At 36.9% G+C, this 23,047-nt stretch overlaps 1 protein-coding gene across 1 annotated transcript; it reads right to left on the reverse strand.

Moving 5' to 3' along the window:
* Window positions 1-207: 207 nt before the first annotated feature.
* Window positions 208-21,880, reverse strand: desi2 (desumoylating isopeptidase 2). Its single transcript, XM_038295709.1, has 5 exons — window positions 21,382-21,880; window positions 8,567-8,639; window positions 8,277-8,370; window positions 5,066-5,207; window positions 208-3,566 (listed from the first exon to the last, which is right to left on the reverse strand). Exons 1-5 carry the CDS (start codon window positions 21,427-21,429, stop codon window positions 3,285-3,287), a joined length of 639 nt encoding a protein of 212 aa, XP_038151637.1. The 5' UTR covers window positions 21,430-21,880; the 3' UTR covers window positions 208-3,284.
* Between the last annotated feature and the right edge of the window lie 1,167 nt (window positions 21,881-23,047).

Consider the following 23,047-nt stretch of genomic DNA (forward strand, 5'->3'; position numbering starts at 1 on the left):
TTAACATCAGGTTTTAAATTTTGATCAGATTAAAAGCCCTCCCAGCAGGAGTAACTTTGCCACCACATGAGAAAACTATGAACTGCTGGCTAGGTGGGAACTACAGTAGAAATGTTATTCTGGTTTCCAAACAGATGCCTTGGCGACTACTAATCGTCTCTAATAAATTTAGCAAGGCTAAAAACAAAAGACGGCGAAACAGACACATTTTCCAAAAAGTAACAACGGTTTATTTCATCTCAATATGTGAATGAACACATAAGGCTTTATTGGTGTTGTCCTGGAACTAAACATATATAATGTCTTGTCAGTTAAACTATCACAACATAAAAATGACATATTTTAGATTTTCTTTAATAATATTCAGGTGGGATACATTGTGTTTGGCTTTATTAAAATCTCTTGGGGAAAGAAAAAAAAAACAGTGTAAAACAGCTTAAAGTGGTGTTTCTGAGATTTCCTGTTGTGAAACTTCAAATCAAACATGTATTATTCTTGTAAATCTCACATGTGAGATTTTGAAGCCATCTTAAACAAATACTTTATATTAATCATATGAAAAGACATTATTTTTCTGTCAGTTTAAAGCTGAGGAATGTGAACGATCATCAGGAAACCTCAGTAACTACAGAATATTTCCAGCAGAGGGCGCCAGAGTGGTACCTTTGTGCATTTAATGAAACATGCTATAACAGGAGATACACTTGATACTAACTGATAGAGTGCTGATTCTATCCTTTCACACCAAGACAGTTGCTGGTTTCATGAAAAAACATCTCGTCTACAGTAACACTGATTTTTGTCATTAAGAAAACAAACAAAAAAAAGATAAAATAAACGTCAATTCAGACGCTTCAAAATGCTGTTGGACAATAACTTCTCCCAAGAGTAATCTGTAAAGGTGTCAAAGTATAACAGTGTGACGGAAGGAAATGTGATACATTTAACAGCTTAATGGTAAACTAATAATTGAAGACATAAAGGTTGAAAGAAAAAATAAGGATAGTACACAGAATGAAAAACATGTTTTGTTTTAACGTAAACATAAAAAACAAAATACTTCAAAGCCTCTAAGAGTCCTGAGTTTATAAAAAATAAACCAAACAGACAAAAAGGCCAGAGTTTTACATCATAGAAATCCAGTGAATTTTTAACAGATCAGGTTTTACAGAAACTTAAGTTATACGAAACATCTTCTAAAGACATCAGCGGCTCTTTGTTTATGAGCAGAACTCATTCTGCAGGAAAAAGAGCACCTTCCTGTAAAATGTAAAGCTTGTGACACTAAGGGTGAGTGGTGACCTTAGTTTTTTTTCTTCAGGGTGATGACAAAATTCATGACAATATGACAAAAAAAAAACAACCTTAAGAGAGTTTGTTTGATGTGACATCATCTTTCTCAGAGGCAAATGATCCAGGTTGATCTCAGGTGAAGAAGAGCTTTTAACGCTGCATTTGAATGAACTCAAATTTGACAATTTTTCTTTTTTTCAAATTGTAGATTATAAGGTACCGAGATTGAAGGCACCATGGGAGCTGCTACTGAGTGAGAGAGTCTCCTTCATCTCACTACCTGCACCTAGAACCTAAATGATAAAAACAAAATGTTAAAAACGTATCACCCCAGTAAAAGGTGAATGGGTTTGTACGAATCTGCATCTTCTGTTACATAATTCAGTTTGATGCATGAGGATTGTCTGGAAGAACCTGAGCTATTGCTGGAGAGTCCACTGGAAACAAAATACAAAGAATTAGGCTGACTACTTAAACTACAGTTTAACTTTATCCAGTAGTTTTGTAGGCTGGACCAAGTGATGCTGCTTTAGTTCAGTATTGTTAAATGCAGCTGCCAGCAGAGAAATTATTTATTAGCTGCAAATGACATCATACAGACTCACCAAACCTCTGCTAAAGATGCTTGAAATGACTTTATCTTCACTACCTGATATTCAACATTTAAAAAAATCCAACCTTTAATCAAAGTGTAGGTTTTCTTTTATTACTCATAAAGAGTTCATCAGATTGTAACTTTAAATCAATAATTGATGAACTTCTGCTTCTCTAGGCTTAAAAATATGAAGCAGAACAGAGCCTGGTTTCTTTTACCCATTCTTAAAAATAGAAACGAGAAGAGAAAAGATCACTTAAGAAAGACTGGAAAACACTACAAGATAAGAACTCCTCTGAATGTGTCCATATCTACAACCGGACACGATAAAAACATCTGAATTCACTGGAATTTTCAGCGACTCTGGATAACGACAGATCATGCAGGTAAACAAAAGGACTGACAGCTTCACACCCTCAATGCCAATGACTTGTTTAGGAGGCACGGCGGAGTTTGGTGGTGCTGTGGGACTATAACATTTGCAAGTGTGCCAGAGAGTCATTAAAATAGCATGACATCTTCGATAAAATATCAGGTTTTCTTCAAATAAAACAGATTTGTTTTGTTTCCAGGTCTAAGGACATGAAAACAGCTTAACAGATACCAAATCAACCCTTTTCCCTTAACACTTCATCCAATAGAAGACCACTGGGAGAGCATAAGGAAACCAGGGATGTTCCACACTTAATAAATTACTTAAAATTAAAGGTTGGATTTCTCCTAAACTTGCCACTAAATTTTTGTACAAATCCTTCCCTTGGATTCAGGTTTTATTAATCAACAGTCATAGAAAACGTTTGTTGAGGATTTCAGGGTGGGATCCTGAAGAGACAAGGACTAAATTTAAACTCCACCTGTCTGCTTTTAAGTGTTTTCACAAAACAGAAATGGGGCAGCCTTAAAGAAATGTTCAGTCTCAGTGAAAGCCAAGCTGGAAGATCTGAGGCCATAACACTGAACAGGAAGTTTCTCAACACCTAAATCAGTGTCTGAAAATCATTCACCTGAAAAATAAAAATAACTGGACAGCTATAGAAATATGATCATTTTCTGTATCAGTGTCCGAAGGAGTTTTTATGTGAAGCAGAATGACTATTTTCTTTACCCTGTGATGAGGTGGGGATTCCAAGTAACTGCTGGTACAATCTGCATGTGGTTTGTAAATGACAAATAAGTGGGGATGGTTTTGTCTTTGAAGTGGGAATAAAGAGGTCATTTTGTCAGCGGGAACCCTCCACAGACCCAGACTGAGACAGACTGTCCTGATGCTCTCATTCACAGCTGGCAGCAGTGCCTGAAGAAACCATCTGACAAGGCTTTTGGCCGCTGCAGGTTCTCCGTTACCTCACTTGCTCTGTAGGAAAGAGTAAAGGCCATCCAGCAGAGGTGGCTGCTTCTACCTGCGGGGCTGGGGACGAGCGTGTCGAGGCAATGAGGAGGAAGGGCTGGAGGAGGTTGAAGGAGAGCAGGGTGACATGGAGGCCAGGGAGGCTGTGGCAGCGGCGTCCTCTGCCTCCTCCAGCTCCCCGCTCGCTCCGTGGAGCTCCTGGCTCACGCTGGACTGTAAGGCAGCAGGGGTCAGCCATTCTTTGGGCAGGCAGCTCTGGAGGAATGGCACGCAGGAGCTGAAGTAGGCCAGACGGTTGACCCAACGAGGGATCTCCCTGCCACACAGGATCTGAGCAGTACAAATAAAGGAGGTGAGAAATATACAACAATCTGCCTTACAATTGGTGTGACATCATTAAGACCCAAACGACTAGAGGATACCACCTAACTATTTTTTATGGCAGCAGCAGAAGCTGCCGATAGGGGTTTAAAGATTATTTCTGATTTTAAACTTTGGCTTGGGAAGTCAGCAGTATAAAACAATTGTTTTATTTATATAAACACATTGTTCATTTAAATGCTAGTGTTCTTAGGTAGCAGCAAAAAGAAGATGAAATGTCTCCTAACTTGTTTCGCTAGGAAGAGAATCCAAGGCATACTAGCAGTCATATGATGATCTCATAGCTGGTCCTGTTTTTGTTCCAGGGGGCGGCCATCAGAAAGAAGAAGCTAATCCATAAATATCCTCCTAATTACCATCACCCCCATGGTTTAACCATTGCAGATAGGAAGACTTTTTACAGTCAACACAAACAGCATCATGTGAAATAAGAATCCAGATGACATGGAAGCAGGTAATGGAGGTTTGCAACAATTTGGTCACTAAAACACGTCATTGCCATCTATTCTAGTATTTATTTAAAAAGTAAAGTGTTCTAGTCAATGTAATTTACTCAAATTTTGTTTGGCGAGTACTAGTGGATGTAACTTGTGCCCTGTTTAATCCTTTCAATCTTTTCTATGTTGTTTCTGCAGATAAAAGGGATTCATCCTCTGCTTATGTGCTTGTTCTGTCTTGATCTAAAACAGATGACTGATGACACACCTTAAGGAAGGATGAGACTAGAAAACAAAGGAGGATATTGTATATATAGTAGAATACAATGATGTGACAAAGGAAAACTAACGGAAAATGTATGTTGTATGTTCTCCAAAAATCCACAAAAACATGACCACACCATAGACTTGTGTAACTAGATCATAACAGTGAGGAAGCTCTGGCTTGTTTACGAAAACAGGTGATAGACCAATATGATCTCTGGAGAAGAAATTATTACGCCTGATCTGCTCTTCTCTACCTTACCTGATCTAAAAATGAGTTTGATCCAGAGGGAAATTATTAAAATCAGCAAAACAATAACGACAATTTTTCCGTTTTTCCACTGACTGGATGTCTGAACTCCAAACTGTTATTTCCTGAGAGAGGGTTTCTCTGTGTGGTATTTACAGCACATATGTTCTACATCAGTGTTTGTGTTTGGGTCTGAGTGTATGCCAGCTGGCTCTGCACGTCCAGGCTTGTATCAGTAAGCTCTAGCTGCTAACTGTAAGACTCCCTGCTCATTAGTCACTCCAGCATAAGCTGATTGGTGGCTCACACACACAGACATGTATGCAACGCTACCCAGAGCAGAATGAAAACATAAGCTTGTTTAAGCATTGGGATATGTAACATTAATCTGTTTTTTGCAACAGCATCCAGTTGGAGTTATGTTTCCCATGGTTTCAACTTAATGTTAGTTTTATGTAAGGAGATGCCCTAATATGGAATTTTTTTTTGTACCCCACCTCTGAAAGTGCTGAGGAAAAGTGGTTGCAGTTCTTGTGCATGAGGTGGTAGGCATTGCCCTTGTATTCCTTTCCCATTTCCTCCATGATCTTCTCCACATCCTCCTCTGTGAAGTCCGTGCTGCCCAGGACTATGGCTTCTCTGCAGAGGGGAAACCAACATCATTCATCACAGAGCGCAGGGTCATTTTATCCTGCTAAATAAATGGATCGCTTTAAAATATGGTAATATTCAGTAAAAATCCAATTTACATAAATGTTTTATTACCCCCCCTCCCCCCCCCCCCCCACACACACACACACACACCACACAAATGGATGCAATGACCAGTCTTCCTAAGGACTATAACATAGAAGGCAGTAAAAATGTACAGCAGGATATATGATAGACAGTATTTTAGATGATTGAACTGATCATTTTCCTAACGCTCACAAGTTTTACTAAACTGTTATGCAGTAGTTTTAATGCATTTATGGGCCGACAATGGTGAGACCTCTTGGTTTAGACTGTTTCACCCTGTGATAATCAATGGGAGACGTTTAAATTTCTCTTATTGGATGATCGAGGCATTTCTAATAAGAGTATTTTAAAATTTTCTTTTGGAGGTTATCAGAAAACAGTCTTTGAAAAGACGCGTACCTGAGTCATTTCTCCCACATGATCCAAACCTACAGTCTCCTACTCTGTATGAGGACACCATGCAAGGCTGTGTGTTTGTTTGTGTGGAGTCTCTCTAAAGCCATAGGGCAGGTCAACTAGAGCAGAAGTAATACGCAGCAGCACAGCAGCTCTGGATAAACAGAGGCTCTCCTAACGTATTGAACCGACTTCTCTGCCATTTCTCTGACTTCAATCCAACTGCAGAGCAAACCATTCAAAATAAAACCCTCTGTTGCAGTTAGCCAAAGGACCAAACCCAACCTCAATAAAGCAATCTGACAGTCAATATCTTTGTATTAATAAAATACAACATGGAATTGCATATTATATTCCTTGTTGCACTTTTGAGGAATTCCAATATCTAACATGGCACAAAAATAATTATATAATTTATATAATATTTTTACTGAATTATGTCAACTCTATAAGGCCCTTTTTCCAAGTTTCTGGAACATAAAAGAAAATAAATGAAAAGAAAATGCATTTTATGTCAGTAATTAAATATAATAAAACATTTGTATTGCTATTGTGGAGGATTTCCATAGATTTTTGAAAAGACCTGCCCTCTCCTATAAAAAAAAAAAAAATGCAAATGCACACCCCTGTACCCTCTCCTGAGAGGGAACGCCTATTAAACGCGTGCGGGAGCGTGCACAAGCCCATTTCTCCTCGTGCACACTCTGTTTAAAAGTTACCGTTTGCAAGAAGAAATTTTTCCTCCATGTCAGGCTCACCATCGGTAAATAAAAATAGGGACCAGCAAGTAGGATGGCTTTACATAAACATATCACCAGAATGATTGACATTTAGGAGGACCACTTATCTTGATGATGCTGGCGGAAAAAGAAGATCATCCACTATACCTTAAAATATGTTGATAGAACAAACAAACTTTAAATGCTATATACACATTCCCCCTTTTCTTTGAGGTATTACATAACCATTCTGATTTTGAATGACTCTGAAATATTTCCTGTGTTTATTTTGACAGAGATTGTAATCTTAAATCATATATAAAATCAGAAAAATTTTAAATCCAAAAATATATGCCTTTTATACACTAAAACAAATGCATCAAACTCAAGGCCAGTGGTAGGTCCTGGCCTAGTAGTGCAATTTATCCAGCTCACAGGACCAAAACAAACACTAAGATGTCACATATGAAATATCGGCATATGTTTTCATAAAGTGTAAAAAGGGGCTAAAATTGTTAAATTAATGGGAGTAAAATTATATAAAAAAAAAAAAAGCAGGGAGTTCTTTGAAAATTAAATGTTGAAACCCAAGGTTGTATTTATAAGGCTGCAATGGGCCCTTTAAAAAAGGCTTGATGAGGTAGAAGTGACCTCATATTAAAATGAGGCGACAACCTTCCAATAGAAAGAGTGCCAAAACATTTTCAGCAGTCTTCTCTTCGTAGCAAGAGATTTAACCTCTTAACATCCACCTCATTTTGGGTAATCCTCGCCTATTTTGCATACCCAAATGGAAAAGCAAATAACTTAGGAAGTGTAGGCCTAAATTACATGTGCAATACATTATTTAAAAGCTAACATCCTCTAGTTTCTGAATATATTAATTCATACTGGGTGAGAAGAACACAGACCAAGATGCGTCAGTTCAAAAATGACTTAAAGTTGTTTTTTTTATTCTCTGAAATTGTTTTGCCTTTTTTGAACAGACATTCTTGAGAAAAAGCAGGTTTTATTGTATTATATTTGTTTTACATCATGTCAACCACAAATGCAGTAAAGTTCAGACCTCTAGCTATAAAAGTTCCAGAGCTGTGGGGTTTTGAACCTTTTGTGGCTCCACCTACTGGTAAAACTTTCTGGCGAAATTTTATGCATTCTGAATTATTACCCCCACTAAAGATCCACCAAATCACCAGCGACCCAGTGGTTTTAAAATGGCAATCAAGGTACATTTCTACAGCTCCAACATGGTGGAGAATCTTAGTTTTAATTCAATTAATGAAGAGAAAAGGGGTTAGATTTCCTCAAGTGATCTGACAATAACCAATTAGAGAAGATTCAAAGAAAAATTACTCATTCCTGATCAGGATCTGATTGTTGCAACTCTTGTTAAATACAATTTCAAACAAAATCTTTATGATGGGAACAAAGGTACTACTCCACTAACCATTGACATTAAGACTTTTCTGTTGGACAATATCACTTAATGATGACTGGTCCCTAAATTTGGCTGTTTAGAGTGAGGTGTTTGACTTCGAGTAAAAAAAGAGGTAGTTGGAAAGAGAAAAAATCTAAATAACTTGAGACATTCTTTGTGTGCCAATTCTGACATTACTGCCTATTTAAATATTTTTTGTTGTTTAACTGCTTTGTGGATGAAGAATTCTGTTTTTAGTCTAAAGTGGCCTGAATAACTATCTCAGCTAAATGGTTGATTATGCAATAAGTGAATCAGCTGAATTTACGCAGAAGACACGTTTTCTGACTTCCAGGTTGCGTAATAATTTCCAAAGAAAAAAGAAACAGATGCATTGTGCTTGTCTGAAAAGTAATAAAACCAACCCCGCCTACGTACTTGAACTTAAACGTTTCGCCAAGTTCAGTTGCGTCACCTGGAGTGATCTCAAAGATCCCTGAGAATGGGTATGGATGTCCACCGTAGGCAAACTCTAAACACAAGAACAGACTCATTTTAGCACAAGTAGAAAGAAAGGCCTTCGTTAACCAATGTTTGTAGACCTGTCTTAGAGGAAAAAAATATATATTTTCCACTATATTAGGATGATAACTTCTGAGCCTTTAAAAAAAAGCATATACTTCCAGAACTATCAGAGTATTTGGTATATAATCTCTGGCCAACCTTACCTCTTCCATAGATCTCAATTCCTGAGTGAAAAACTCCAATACCCAGAGAGCTGGTGAACTCATTGATCCAGTACTGCAAAATGAGCAAAAAAAGAACACGTTAGGTCAAAGTCTGCATTATATACTGCTGGGTAAGTGAAACGCTCCATACTATGCTTAACCCTGTTACGCACAGCAGGTATGGACAACATTTAATGATACTTCAAGGCCTATCTGCAAAGTTTCTGGTCCATCGAACCCTATAGTCAAAATATTTGGTGAACCATCCAATTTATACCAAAACAGAACTCGGTATTTTAGCTGGAAGATTTTACTGTAAATGTGTTAAACTAATATATATAATGTCATAGAGGGGCAAGTGTAAGGCCCGTGCCTATAACAGACAGACAGATATTAGGGCTGCAACTAACATCTAAACTAACTGTTGATTATTTCTTTGATGAATCGATTATTATTCGGAAAGCCAAAGGTTTCTTAAAGGAGGTTTCTTAAAGAAAAGTCCACTTGAGTTTTGGATAAATACAAAATGTTAACATATCTTTTTACAATCTTGGTATTATTGCTGCTCATAGTGTATTGTTTTTTTCAGCTATGGCATGTTTTACAGACTCTATACTCCAGTTAACGATTAATATCTATATCTATATATATATATATATCTATATCTATATCTATATATATATATACATATATATAGATATATATATACACACACATATATACACACACACACACACACACACACACACACACACACACACACACACACACACACACACACACACACACACACACAACAACAACAACTAACCAGTAATGGAAAATATTACCACTACAATGAAATATAAAAAACCACAAAACACATTAGTACTTTAAAATAGTAATATTTTTTCACACTAGCAAGGCAATGATGACATACTTTGTAGGCCTATGTGGACTTCCAAAAAAATGCTATTTCAATAAAGTTTTCAACACAAAAACAAGAAGCCCAAATGAACCTTTGATCCTTCGACAAAACCTTAAATGCAATCACATCAGGCTAAAATACAACACAATGATGCAAATCATCACTATTTTACATTCACCTATTACTCTGGCCATTTTGTTTTATTTTGACATTTATGTTTCCTGTTTAAAATAGAGACCCTCAGTGCCAGATGACTAGAGGTGAGTATTGGCATTAGTGTTGCGATTCGATACACGCCGCGATACTTGGGTCACGATACAATATTATCACGATATTGCAGTATCACTATATATTGCCATATTTTCCCCAGCTATCAAAATCAAATGATGAGATAAAACAGCAAGTGCTGTATATTTTCATCAAAAAATATTGATTAGGTATTATTATCCATGTTGTTTGGGGTTTTATTCCACTGTGACCGCCTCAAATACAGATGTGGTGCTGCAAGCACAGTTAAAGGGCTCCACAGCGCTTTCTGCCAGAGTGGTGGTTCAGAGGTAGCCCATTTTCCCATCAATGTTTTATGTAACCATTTTTTAAAAAAATCGATACTAAGAAGTGAAAGATCGATATTATATTGGGAAGCCGAATATCACGATATAACGCCAAAACGATTATTTCCCACACCCCTCCAGATGACAACATATATTTGGCCCAATTCTTTAAACTAAGGTGACAGAACCAACAGCTGCCATCCACAAATGTTGAAAATGACATTTATTGGTCAGAGTCTCACATAGGAATAGTATAAAAATGTCTATTAGGGACACATTACTGCCTTAACTGCAGCAGCATTTCTCTCTCATTCTACCAACTGACCAGTAGGTAAAAATAATATATTAGCACAGGAAGAGCTTTTATACTTAACTCACATGCTGATTTTTATCATTTAAAATCAGCATAAACTTTCCAATGTTCACATTGCTTAATTCATCTGCCGCTGCTTCAAACTCTTGATGTAGAGAGTTTGTAGAGATAACGTCTTCCGGGTAAATATCACAATATACCCAGGAGATGTAAAAACCTGCCTCAGGTTGAGGTTTTTGACACAAAGCAGCATTTTGATAATCTGCTGTTTGTTTGGCGACAAACAGTTTTAGAACCAAACTTGTGATTTTCTTTTTCCTTTGGGGCTACCCCAAAAATAAAGGAAGTCTTTGTCAACTTGTTGGCTATGACTGCTCTCTTTAGAAACTTTATGTGTGAAAAACATGAACAACAACAAAACCCATGCATCGCTGCAAGAGAATCCTCTCATGAACAGTTCTAAAACATTAAAAGCTGCTGATGGGAGTCAAAGTAACTGAGACAATGAGTGTCTGGGGATATTTTTCCACAAAGTTATAGCAAGTAATTTGAAAAAGACTGCTTTAAATCTTTGCTAAGTGTTAAAACATTTCTTAAACAAAGGGATGAAAACAGAGCAATGACTAAACTGAAACAGCTTTTGCTGTATTTTTGTGGTTAAACCCCAAATGAACATCACTGCTCTAAAAATGCAAAGGAAATGAGAGACCGAAAGAAAGGAAATGACTATCAGACATACATATAAGGGTTTATCAAGTCTGCTTTTAGCTGGTTATCTTGAAAGTCTGATTTTTAGGTCTTAAAAGCCAATTTTTTCTTTTCAGATCACATTTAAATCTAAGTTTCTACCTTCATGCTTCAGAGAACAAAGGACAAACCAAATGCTGAACTCCTGAAACTCCAACAAGCTTTGCAACGGTGCAAAAAGAGTACATGTACATCACAGTAACATAATCCTATCTTTAATTATTTAGCATCAATAAGACCTGATAGCAGTGAGTTGTTCCCTCTTGGTCAGGGTCCGACTCTCGATAAAATGAAGGAGTTTATATTTTTTGTAGTTTTGTTATGATGAGCAAGGAGATGGGACTGGGTTCTTATCTGGAGTAATGCAGGCATTGCTTTGATCTTTCATATCAAAGACTGGTCATATGCTTTCACACAGAATTTGGGAGATCCTTTATACAAGCAGGTCAAATAAACTTCTTTCGATTAATCCTGGGACTCAGTCAGCTGATGATGGGATGAGGAGTTCCTGGTTCTGGCATCGCCACAATGCAACGGTTCCTCTGAGAGGAGATCCCAGGCCTTATTGGAGGTCATATTTCCCTTCTGGGTTAAGATTTCCTTGGTATTCCCAGAATCAGCTGGAGAATCAATAAATAAGCAGAATGGATGGGAGAAAATGCATTTAATATTTTTAAGAATTTCAACTCAAACTTTCTGTGACAAAAGTCTGTCACAAACTAATAATTTTTTACCTTCTATTTCCACAATGAAGGTCGTTCCATTAAAAGTGCCTCGAATATTTTAGTTTATCACCAAGCTTTTGTTTTTTTCTTCTTAATGACAGCAGAGGGACACAATAAGCACATCCTCCTCAGTTACAAACAGACCTAATGTCCTACCATGTTTTCTCATTGACAGAACAGGGTGAGATACTCCACCCGTCCGTCTGACAGTCTAGCAGGCAGTCAGGTGGTGTAAAGATAATGCTCTCTCATTACAGGGCTGCACTAAAGCACTCAGAGTGAGCCAGAAAATCCACTTAGTGGAGACAGGAGCAGGACGGTCAGGAGAGACAACAGGATGGGGAATGTGGAAGAAGAGAGAGACTGGTGCTGCACTTACATTCCTGAAAATCACGTGAGGCTATTGATCCACAGATGGAAGGATGAATTTTCATCAGTCTTAAGCACAGACACGGTTATGCACAAAAAGAAGTAAACAGATAAAATGTCAAACTTCATCCTTCTGTTAGGAAATCAAACAGATGCAATTCAATACTGGAAAAAAAAAAGGGATTTTTTTTCTTATTGTTTTGTTTTCTACTCTATCACTTTAATCAAGACTAACAACTATCTAACTCCTCTTGGGTCAATAAAAACATCACAAACATTTAATCTTACACATTTTTATGAGTTTTAGGGAACGTCCCGCTGGTAGACCAGAGTCTTATCCCACTGAGACCATTACTACATGTCTTCCCCTCTCATCCATCCCATTTCCTGTCTGGTAACTGTGTGAAATAATGACATCAGATAAGGATAGGGACATAAAGAAGAATAAACTACCTGCTGTGTGACACAGAACCTAAGCACATACAAAAACTGAAGGTAATGCAATAGTAGTAAAAACTCAAGAAGAAACTGTAATTATAGTCCCATATGACTAATCGACTTCCTGTAGGTCTGCAGGAGCTATTTCTGGGGCATAACAGTGACATTATTCAATTACCCACCTCCACGGTTTACTACCAGGTGTAGCAGCACAAAAACAGACCAAATGGTATTAGCACATAGGTCAAAGTTTCCAAGTATCTGAAGAAGTAACGCATCTGCTGTAAGAATTGAAACCATTGGATTATTTACTGCAGGAATGAATGATGCTAAACTAACCAGTTTAGTGGGGCCTAGCTAAAAACTCATAAGCACCATCTACACTACCCTCTGAAAACCTTCGATGCCTAGCTTGTTTCCTTATGGCTGTGTACACATCACGCTAGCACAGTTCCTCCCCTCCTAGTGACGATCTAGGGGTAAACAAGCAAACCAACATGGCGGCGCCCGTAACATTCAGGAAGTTTGCGGAGAGTCAGGTGAAGAAGGCAGCCTTTGGTGAATTTACTTGACGGAGCCGGATTGTGGGATGTGGATAAGAGAAGCGATAGTTTAATCAGGGCTTACAGACGTGGGAAACAATGACAGACTTTGAGATTCATCACATTGCTAAGCAGAATCATCACATGAAATCGTGTGGCACAGCAGGGAAGCTTGTATTTTTATGAATGTCGGAAATGTCATGATTACGGAGGCTAACTGTAAGTAGAGGATGCAGTTTGCTCAAGCGCTCTTTTTTTATCTGAGAACCGACGCAGAACTGAACCACGCCGAGCCCTACTGATGAACTAGTACCAGTTTAGTGCATTTTGGTTGTGTCTGGCGCAGCCAGTTGTGCGTGCCATTTACACTCAACAGTTATCGCGGTTACTGTGCTCGGACCAATCTCGGCACGGTTTCAGAAGGGTAGTGTAAATGAGGCTATAAACTAATATTCCCCCCCGAAAAAAGAAATATTGAAACGGTGGGTTTACAGGAAACAGTCTAAATTTTGTTTTTTGTTTTCTAAAAAAAAGTCTTTGCACAAGATGTTTGCTAAACGGCTGAAATAACCTTTTACTTAATCCACCTTACATCGACTGTTTTGATTAAATGAAAAATTGGACAAAATATTAGTACATTCAGCTGATTTTTCTTCATTTAATTATTTTAGGATTTAAACTGAAAAAGAAAAAATATACAAATACATTATTTTTCCAAATGAGTTCAAATTTGCATTACATTTTTAAATATATAAACCTAACATTTGTAGCAAAGAATATCTTCTAATATCAACCTATAGAAAGCTCAACAGTTTCTGAGTGAGTTTCCAATAAAGTGCCAATTCTCTTTTTAGTGAAAATGAAAAAAATTATCTAAAGTACATAAAAGCATCACTTGCTTTCGCTTTCTATTCAGGATATTAAGACAGGTCTTTAACATCGAAAAGCCTAATGTTATCTGAAGAAAACAGAAGAGTTTAACCAACTTGTTTTCTTCATGCAAAAAGAGACGAAATGATAAATAACTGCAGTTCAACCATTACCAATTAAAAGGCACAATAAACCATCACCTTTAATTCTGTTTCCTATCATATCCAGGTGGTCTCGTTCTCGATCAGTATGACAATAAAATACATTTTCCTGCTGTTCTTTCGAAGGATGAGTTAAAAATAAACCCAACAACTTAGTCATGAACTGACACATTGACACAGTTAATCCAGCAGACGTTTCCTGCCCAGGTGTTGCAGCAAAGAGGACGCGCAGTAATAAAACTTCAGCTACTTCAGCTTTTTTTATCCCATGTCGTCTTCCAGCTGATGGTCGCTCTTAAAATCGGCACATCAGCGGTGTAAGCCATCATTAGTGGAAGAAAGAGCGCTGTGCAACGAAAATAACCACCTGAATAGAAACACAACGAGGTAAATAGTAGAGAAAAAATTCAACGATTGTTTCCCACCATCAGGTATTTTAGCTAACAAGCTAATCTAATTATTTGAGGAATACACTTAGTCCCGTTGATAAATAATAATATTTTATTTCTCTAGCTACTTCTTGATTCATCTGGTCATCTTTAACTAAAACCTTAAAAAAAAAAAGAGAGATTCTTCAAAGTTTACTATAATGAGATACTCATCTTAGGAAACTGACAAAGGTCTGTGTAACTCTGCAACGGTCTAAAACATTAAACAGTCCGCCAGGAAGTGAATATGAAAATCAACCATCCAGCAGCTACTATAACTGATCTTGAGCTGTCCTCACTGCAGAGGGAAACTTCTGGCTTTCTGCTTTGAATGTGATATCTGAATCTAAACACGAGACAAAAGACCAGCCTGTCGTTGACCTCAACTCATTTCACTTTGCATTTTTAAAACTCAAAGAGAACACTGTGTTCAAAACAGACACAAAGCTAGCTTACACAGCAGGGAAATATCTTATCTTTCTTTTGGAAGAACAACAGTTCATCAAGCTTAATGCTAAACATGTCATGAGAAGAAGGAGCACAAAATTCTACTTTTCATACTCAGGTTATGTGGGATGAATCACCCTGAAAAGACGGTTCTGTCCCAACTATAAAACACGGTGGTGGTAGCATTATTGAGAGTGGATGCTTCACTGAAAGTGCAGGGAAGACTAATCATAAAACAGCACTGCAAAAATGATCTAGAAAGTCAAAATGTCTTAAATTAAGTGTATTTACCCTTAATTTGAGCAGGTAAGATAATCTGCCAATGGAATGAGTATTTTTACTCTTAAAATAAGATAATTAGATAATATGCACTTGAAATAAGACAATGCAGTTTTTTTTTCTTATTTTAAATGTATATTGTCTTGTGTCTCACTTCCCTCCTCAATTCCCAAAAAATTTTTGAAAAATTTCTTATTTAAATGTTGATATTTTTCTAGTGAGGGCCATCTTTGACTTATAAAAGACTTCAAACTGCTACAGAAGTTGACCTTCCACACAACTGTAAATAAAAAATACAGTTTTATGTTAGTATAGCCCAGGGGTCTTTTCCAGGCCAAGGACCCCCAATCTGATGGCGAGATGGAGGGGGACCCCCTAATTACATGTATTGTATGAAATTGTGTTCTATCAAAGTGGTCCTATAGTCACTCTATTAAAGATGGAGTAATTTCACCCTGGGATTATTAAAGTATTTCTGATTCTGATTCCTGGCTGATGGGACAGGTGTTGTGAATGAAATGGTGCCCAGCTTGAAAGAGCTCCTGTGTGTCGCTAATGTGTGCATTGATGACTGAAAGACATCTTCTGCCTCCATTTATCTGTTTACTACAGTGTGTGGAATTCATGTTAATGTGTATTTAAAGACATTTCAATTAGTGGAAAAAATTGCAGGAGGGAATATAAAAAAAAGACTAATCAACCAAAAGTTTCATGACCCCCTTGCAGTACCTCCGTGGACCCCCTAGGGGTCGCGGACCCCCTGTTGAAGACCTCTGGTATAGCCAAAAGTCTGAATTTAATGCCAATTGTTGTGTGGAGAGACATGAATATTGATGTTCACTAAAAGGCTTTATCTAGTGTGAATCAACTCTAACACTTTAAAAAACAGAATTCCGTTTCTAGACATGTAAAACTGGTACTGAAGTCACTCAAATGAGCCAATTCATGTGTTTTTGCTAAGTTTGGATTCAAGGGCAGAGTACAAAAACAACCCACACCCTCCATTTGTAATTGTCCCTTTTACAGAACTGTATTTGCAAGAAAGAGGCGCTTCAAGCGTTTCTTTTTTTAAACAGTCTAAGGAGGTCTTCCTCTCTTAGCTCTGTCTAAGCTAGCATGTTGGCTTCCCTGCAATATGCTGCGGTAGAAAAAAAAAAATCAGATGAAGATAAGGACTTCTTAGACTTTACTGAGAAGTGACTTTTGAGGCCAGCAAGACAAGTTAGAAATGAGAGTAAGTGAAAGATTCATGGGACATGGTCAAATGTTCTCCAGTTTTCTTTGAACAGCAAGGATCAATCTATAGGAATACCTTAATACCCTTCTTACTTGCTTAAAGCGCTAACGGAGAGCATGTCAGAAATTTTTTTTTATTGGGATATGAAAACTAAACATTTTATAGACAAAAACAACCAATGGGAGTAGGGGCAAAAGAATATAAAGAAGTGCAATGAGGAACAAACATGGGAAATGTATATGAAGCTTCAGTTTACAGTAATCCAACTCACCATTGATAAAAGGGAGGATCTTGATTTTATAGTTCATCAAAGACTGTTTTAGATGTAATCTATTCTACACGACACAGGGATGAGAGATTTATCAGCAAATCAATTAATAAAAAAACCTTTAGAATGTAGTAAAGACTACATGGTGTCAGCATTGTTGCTAAAATTGAACTTGGGCCCAACAGTGCACCAAAAACAGAAGTGTACATTTCATTTCTTAACATGCACTTTTTTTTATCATTTCCTGTTTAAGTCTTCGACTCATCATCATCCTTAACATGTCACAAAGAGACAGAAAGGGACTTCTTTCAATATGCTAATACGATTTTCTTTTTGTATAGCAACACCAGATTAAGAGAAAATATTACCTTTGAACCATTTTCCCCTTTCTGAAACAAACAATTAGTAGTATGCATACAAATACATCTGTTATAAGTTTAAAATCTTCCTCTATGGGTCTAATTAGAAGAACTAAGCTATGCTTTGGCTGCACCGATTAAAGACTGTAATAAAGAAATAAGTGAAAAAATATTTTAAAATTATAACATTATGTGCATGCCACCCAACAATACAAACACAAATTATTTACTGTATATTATTTTTTTCATTTACAAAAGTCTGTTTGGTTCATATCTCTATAGTTTCAAATGAGAAAAGCAATCTGGAGCTCTGGGGGATGGGGGAGGCCACTCCTATGAACCAGCTCCCCCACAGCCCCCAGCTAGACAATGTCACATGTTTATTACATTCTTTTAAAAATGAATTCAGGCAATAAAAGATAGAAACCTTGAGGTGGAGTTAAAACCCATTTTTTAAAACATCGCATAAACTGATTGTCTGTGTATAAATATAAAAAAAAAAACATGAATTCTCACTCTTTTAAACCATAAAAAAAGAGTATTTTCAATAAATAATAAAACAAAAGTATGATTAAAATTAAAAGAATATTTCCAAAAAAAAGAAGAAAAAAGCAGCAACAAAGTAGCAACAAAGTAGTCAAATGCATTAGTAACAGTGACATCTGCTTTATTGAGGGGGGACCAAAGCTAAGCTAAAGAAAATATTATTGAAATTGGTTCAAAATGTCTACAGTTTGCCAAATGCTATCTGTTTTTGAACCAATTTATAATGCATATTTTAAACAAACTATAAAAAAACATAACAAAAAAGAAAAATGACCTTTGTTTTAATCTTCTAGTTCTGAATGAATTAACCAGTCAACAAAAACTGCGATTTCATAACACATACTGTAATAAACACATAGATTCTGTAAATTAGCACAGACCACACATCTGAGTAAGATGCAGACAGCTTTTCCGGAATGTATTGCCATTGGGCGAGTTGTAAATGTTCTGTCATGTCATCTAGTATTGGTGGGGTTGCATGCCGTCTGTAGATGTAGAGAAAGAAAAGCATCCTGGGAATGTCCTGGAAGATGGCGACACTGAAAGCAGCTGATCAGCCATGCCTGTTCAATGTTAGCTAGATCAGAACTTATTTGACTAATATGTTTCCATCTCTCATTTAGCGTACAGTAGAATGTTTAAATAGTGCACAAATATGATAGCCTGATAAACCAGACTAAATGTGAGATTAAATGTGTAATTTAGTCTGGCCCTGACGAATGAGACATCAGAGAACAACCGGTTGTTTTTCAAACCATGTCTGTGCCTATTGGCCAACACTCTGACCAATGAGCACAACTGACTGTGACGTAGTAAGCGCGACAGAAAGCTGGTGGGGGAGTGTAAACAAACAGCCTGTCTGTAAATACGTCCTTCTTAAAAGTGAATGAGCGTAGAGCCTCTTCCTGCTCACGTTTCAATGATAACCCCAAGTCTAATCCTTTCAAAACTGATTCCAAAGCGTAGTCAACCCGAACTGTTTGATAGTTGTTGCCATCTTCTTTATTGTGCTTTCTCCAGCATCGCACAGCTTTTTCTTCACGCCCTCAAAACCCCGCCCACTTTGCATCCAAAAGTTTAAAACACATCTCTGCGTTGTGATTGGCCCGCCAGTTCTAGGGCCTGGGACATTGTTTGAGGCTAGACCCACTCGCGAGCAAAAATGATTTTGGCCGCTGGTGGGTGGGGCTAGTTTACTAGGCTACAAATATGATTAAAAACGCTGCAATTGAAACACTTCACACTTTGTTCAATGTGCTTTTGCTGGGCCATCCTATCATTACACCACCAATCACTGAACATTTCTGGAGGTGTCCCTGGTAGTTATTCCTTCAAATAATGAAAAACAAGGCTGTAACCACCACGGTGAAGTTAGTTTTAAGTCAATATTAGATATTTAAGCTCCACAGGGTTGGGGGCACCTAGCTCACGCTTCAACTAATTCAGGAACTCACACTTAGAACAATACCTCTAATAAATTCTTTGTCTTGTGGCCAAATGATGAAAAAAAAAACAATAGTAATTCGTGCTACTAGATTACACAAATGAGGTACACACATTTCAATTTTAAGTCATTTTCACTTATTTAAGTCGTTTTTGTTACTCAAATGTGTTGTTTTTCTTCAATAGCTTCAATGTCCTGTGATTTCATGTCCCTGACTGACATCTGAAGATGAGGCACACTTATTTTCATTTCATTTTAAGCCTTATTACTATTTTCATTAGTTCGAAAGCCAACATATTGCATTTTTCTTCAATAGCTTGAAGATCATATGACCTAATAACAAAAAATCTGTCAGAAATTGTTCTCATGACTAGACACAAGAGGCACACTAATTTTATTGTTTTAATTCTAAGCCTTTTTATAGATATTTTTTAAGATTCTTTTATTAATTATTTTTCTATTTCCTCTTTTTCTTTCAGCTCATCTGATCTCGAAAGGTTTGAGTTTTTGTTGATTAAAAAAGATTGACCTTAATTGTTTCTTGTTAAGAAATAAGAACAGGGTCTGTTTAACAACCTTGAGTTGGAAATGTCAATGACACGTTAATTTCCAAGTGAATCTGGATAACAGGCCTCGCACTGCCTTTATAAAAAAAAAATGACATGATATATACCATATGTGTTAGGCACTAACATATCTCAGAGTAATGTGGATGTCATCCACTGAATCAAATTAAGCACAAAATATTATTTTTGGTCATACCGTGTCCGCTCTCTGTTTCTTACTAACATCAGTATCACTGCCAGCTTTACTCTCCCCCATATGACAAGGTATAAAACCCCAACATGTGTAAACAGGTAATCCATTAGTTCATGAAACTTTGTCATAAAGTGTACTTATCGCTAAAAGAAATTATTTACATGTGTGAAAAGAATAAAGTTGAGATATGACATGGTTTCTTGGGATCTGTTTAATGTTACTCTAGGTCAGAGGTCACTGATTAGCGGACGCAGGTCCGCATCCGGACCCACCTTCTCGCTAATCCAGACCCAGCCTTATTTCAAACATTTATAAATTACATCATGTTGTCCGACAGCAGTGTCGAATTTCACTTGCACTTGCGCCGCTTTTCGTGTTTGTATGGTAAAGCCCTCCAGGACCAGGATAAATGAGATGCAGTTCTCTTTTTCAGGCCATTTTAACATTTAATTGACCCCACAAATGTGATGCTCCAGAAACTCAATCTGCTCAAAGGAAGGTCAGTTTTGTAGCTTCTGTAATGAGCTAAACTGTTTTCAGATGTGTGAACATGACTGCAAAAGGGCTTTCTAATCATCAATTAGCCTTCTGAGCCAATAAGCAAACACATTGTACCATTAGAACACTGGAGTGATAGTTGCTGGAAATGGGCCTCTATACACCTATGTAGATATTGCACCAAAACAGTACATTTGCAGCTAGAATAGTCATTTACCACATTAGCAATGTATAGAGTGTATTTCTTTAAAGTTAAGACTAGTTTGAAGTTATCTTCATTGAAAAGTAAAGTGCTTTTAATAATCAATATAAGGACATTTCAATGTGACCCCAAACTTTTGAACGGTAGTATATATATATATATATATATATATATATATATATATATATATATATATATATATATATATATATATATATACATACACACACATACATATACACATATACACCCTAAAAAATATGAAAAGGCTTAAAACACAATAACGAATGAATTAGCCTCATCTGTCCCATCAATTTCATATAGATTTTCACTCAATTGGTCAAGTGACCTACAGCTATTGGAGAAAAACAAAACATTTGAATGAAAAGTTTAAAAATATATATGAAAATGACTTAAATTTGAATTCAAATGTGTGCATCTCATTTATTTAATCTAGTAGCAAGAATTATTATTGTTTTCCTTTAGTTGGCAACAAGTGTTAAAATGTTTTTATTTTTGTTTCTCCCATAGTGTTCGGTTCGGAAATTTGTTGACGGTCCCTAAGTGAACCACTACCCATGAGCAGAGGGAGCAACAGAGAAACACCGTATTTTCACTTTCCTCATAAAAAAAGAACGTCCCAGTGTTTATTTTACAAAGTGTTTCTAAAATACCGATGAACCAAAGCGACATAAAAGCTTCATATCGTCCTTTTTTCTTACCATATCATAGACATTTAGTATGATCGGCTCGTTTGCCATCACCGGCATCAGGATCTCGGCCCCTTTCCTCTCTTCTTCCCCGCGGCTTTTTCCTTCTCCTTCCCTCGGTGCGAGATCGAAACCCTCGCCTCCTAAACCGTCTTGCCGCCGTCACTTTTTCCAAGCGGTATATTCAGTTTGAAAATTCTATTATTAACCTCGCTGTTAAAACGTAGCAGTTCCGATGATATATCCTATCGTCCAACATCTGACTCGCTTTGTCCAAATCCCCGCTGAGGGGGGAAGCAGCGGCGGCGGACGGATGAGCCTCCTCGGTGTCCAAATTAAACCACTAGCTAAACCCGCCGGCTACCGGCGTCGTAAGGAGATATATTTGAGCTCCATTTACAGTGGAAACATTTTTGTCTCATCTTCCAAGAACAGCCACTGTTATAAACCACATACTTCTGAGTAGTGATGGGTCCAGATACGCCGATGCGCATGCGCAGATTCACGGAGCGAAACAGCGTCCGTGAGCGTGTTGTTTCAAGAAAGTCACGTGACCGATAGTTTGTAACTGACTGGTGCCCTCTGCTGCCTTCGCGTGGTATCGGAAATACTAAAACTCAACCTGAAAATTGCACATTATCACCCACTTATGTCGTAATTACCATTCCCAATGGAAACAATATACCAGTTTAATAGTGGAGAAACTATTGGTCAGCTTTATACTTTTTTTTCCATACAGAAAAACTATTTTCTGAGAATGTATGTATTTATGAGCAACTATGCAAATTAACAAACATCTAAAAAAAGTACACCATTATTATTAAACTGGTATATTGTTTTTTTTAGGGTTGTGAAACAATATTGCCTTCAGAAAGCCTTAGAAGGGCAACATTCATGTTAAAAAATGTAAACCTATGCATGATATTCTGTTTTTTTTTTCATAAGGTTTTTTTTTTTATTATTGGCATTCATATAAATATACTGGTGTGTGATAACTTAGCAAAAATTGTTTGATTTTTATCAGATGCTCGCTACTAGTCATTCTATTCATTTGATGCATCCTCTTCTTCCTGTAGCAGATGAACTAGGAACTCTATTACTGTCAAACCCAAGTCGCAGGTCAGGATAGTCTTTTGATCCAAGGTGTTTCTCTTCTCTACTACAACAAAAGCAATTCAACACAATTACCTGGTCATTTCCACTTTACAACTTTACCAGACTGTCAACGCCATGTATCTGTCAAAAAACTAAAAGAAGAAGAAAAAAATCTCTGACCTTTTCATTATCAACATTATCAAGAATTATGGAGCAGCTAAATGGCAAAAGAAAAGTTTCAGCTTCTTGGGAAAATTCTTTATCTCTCATATTTGTTTTCATTTTCTTGTTGTATTCCTCTCAGTTATCACTCAATGTACCTGAACCAAAGTTAATTTTAAAATGACACCTAGTTTACAGCTTTGCCTGTACTTATTGCTTAAAATATCAGGTTTTAATCCTAGTTCATAAGCATCCTCATTCACATGTTCACCGAAGTTGTCACATTATGATAAATGTTCACATTACTTATTACCTGCCTCTATAAATATCAAATATTTTCAATGTAATCGTAGATATGAAATAATAAAACTATATAACTATACAACTATATAACCTACAACTAATTAAAGGTTCAACAGGT

This window comes from Cyprinodon tularosa, unplaced genomic scaffold (genome assembly GCF_016077235.1).
Source record: "Cyprinodon tularosa strain WSP-4 unplaced genomic scaffold, ASM1607723v1 ctg359, whole genome shotgun sequence".
Taxonomy (NCBI): Eukaryota; Metazoa; Chordata; class Actinopteri; order Cyprinodontiformes; family Cyprinodontidae; genus Cyprinodon; species Cyprinodon tularosa.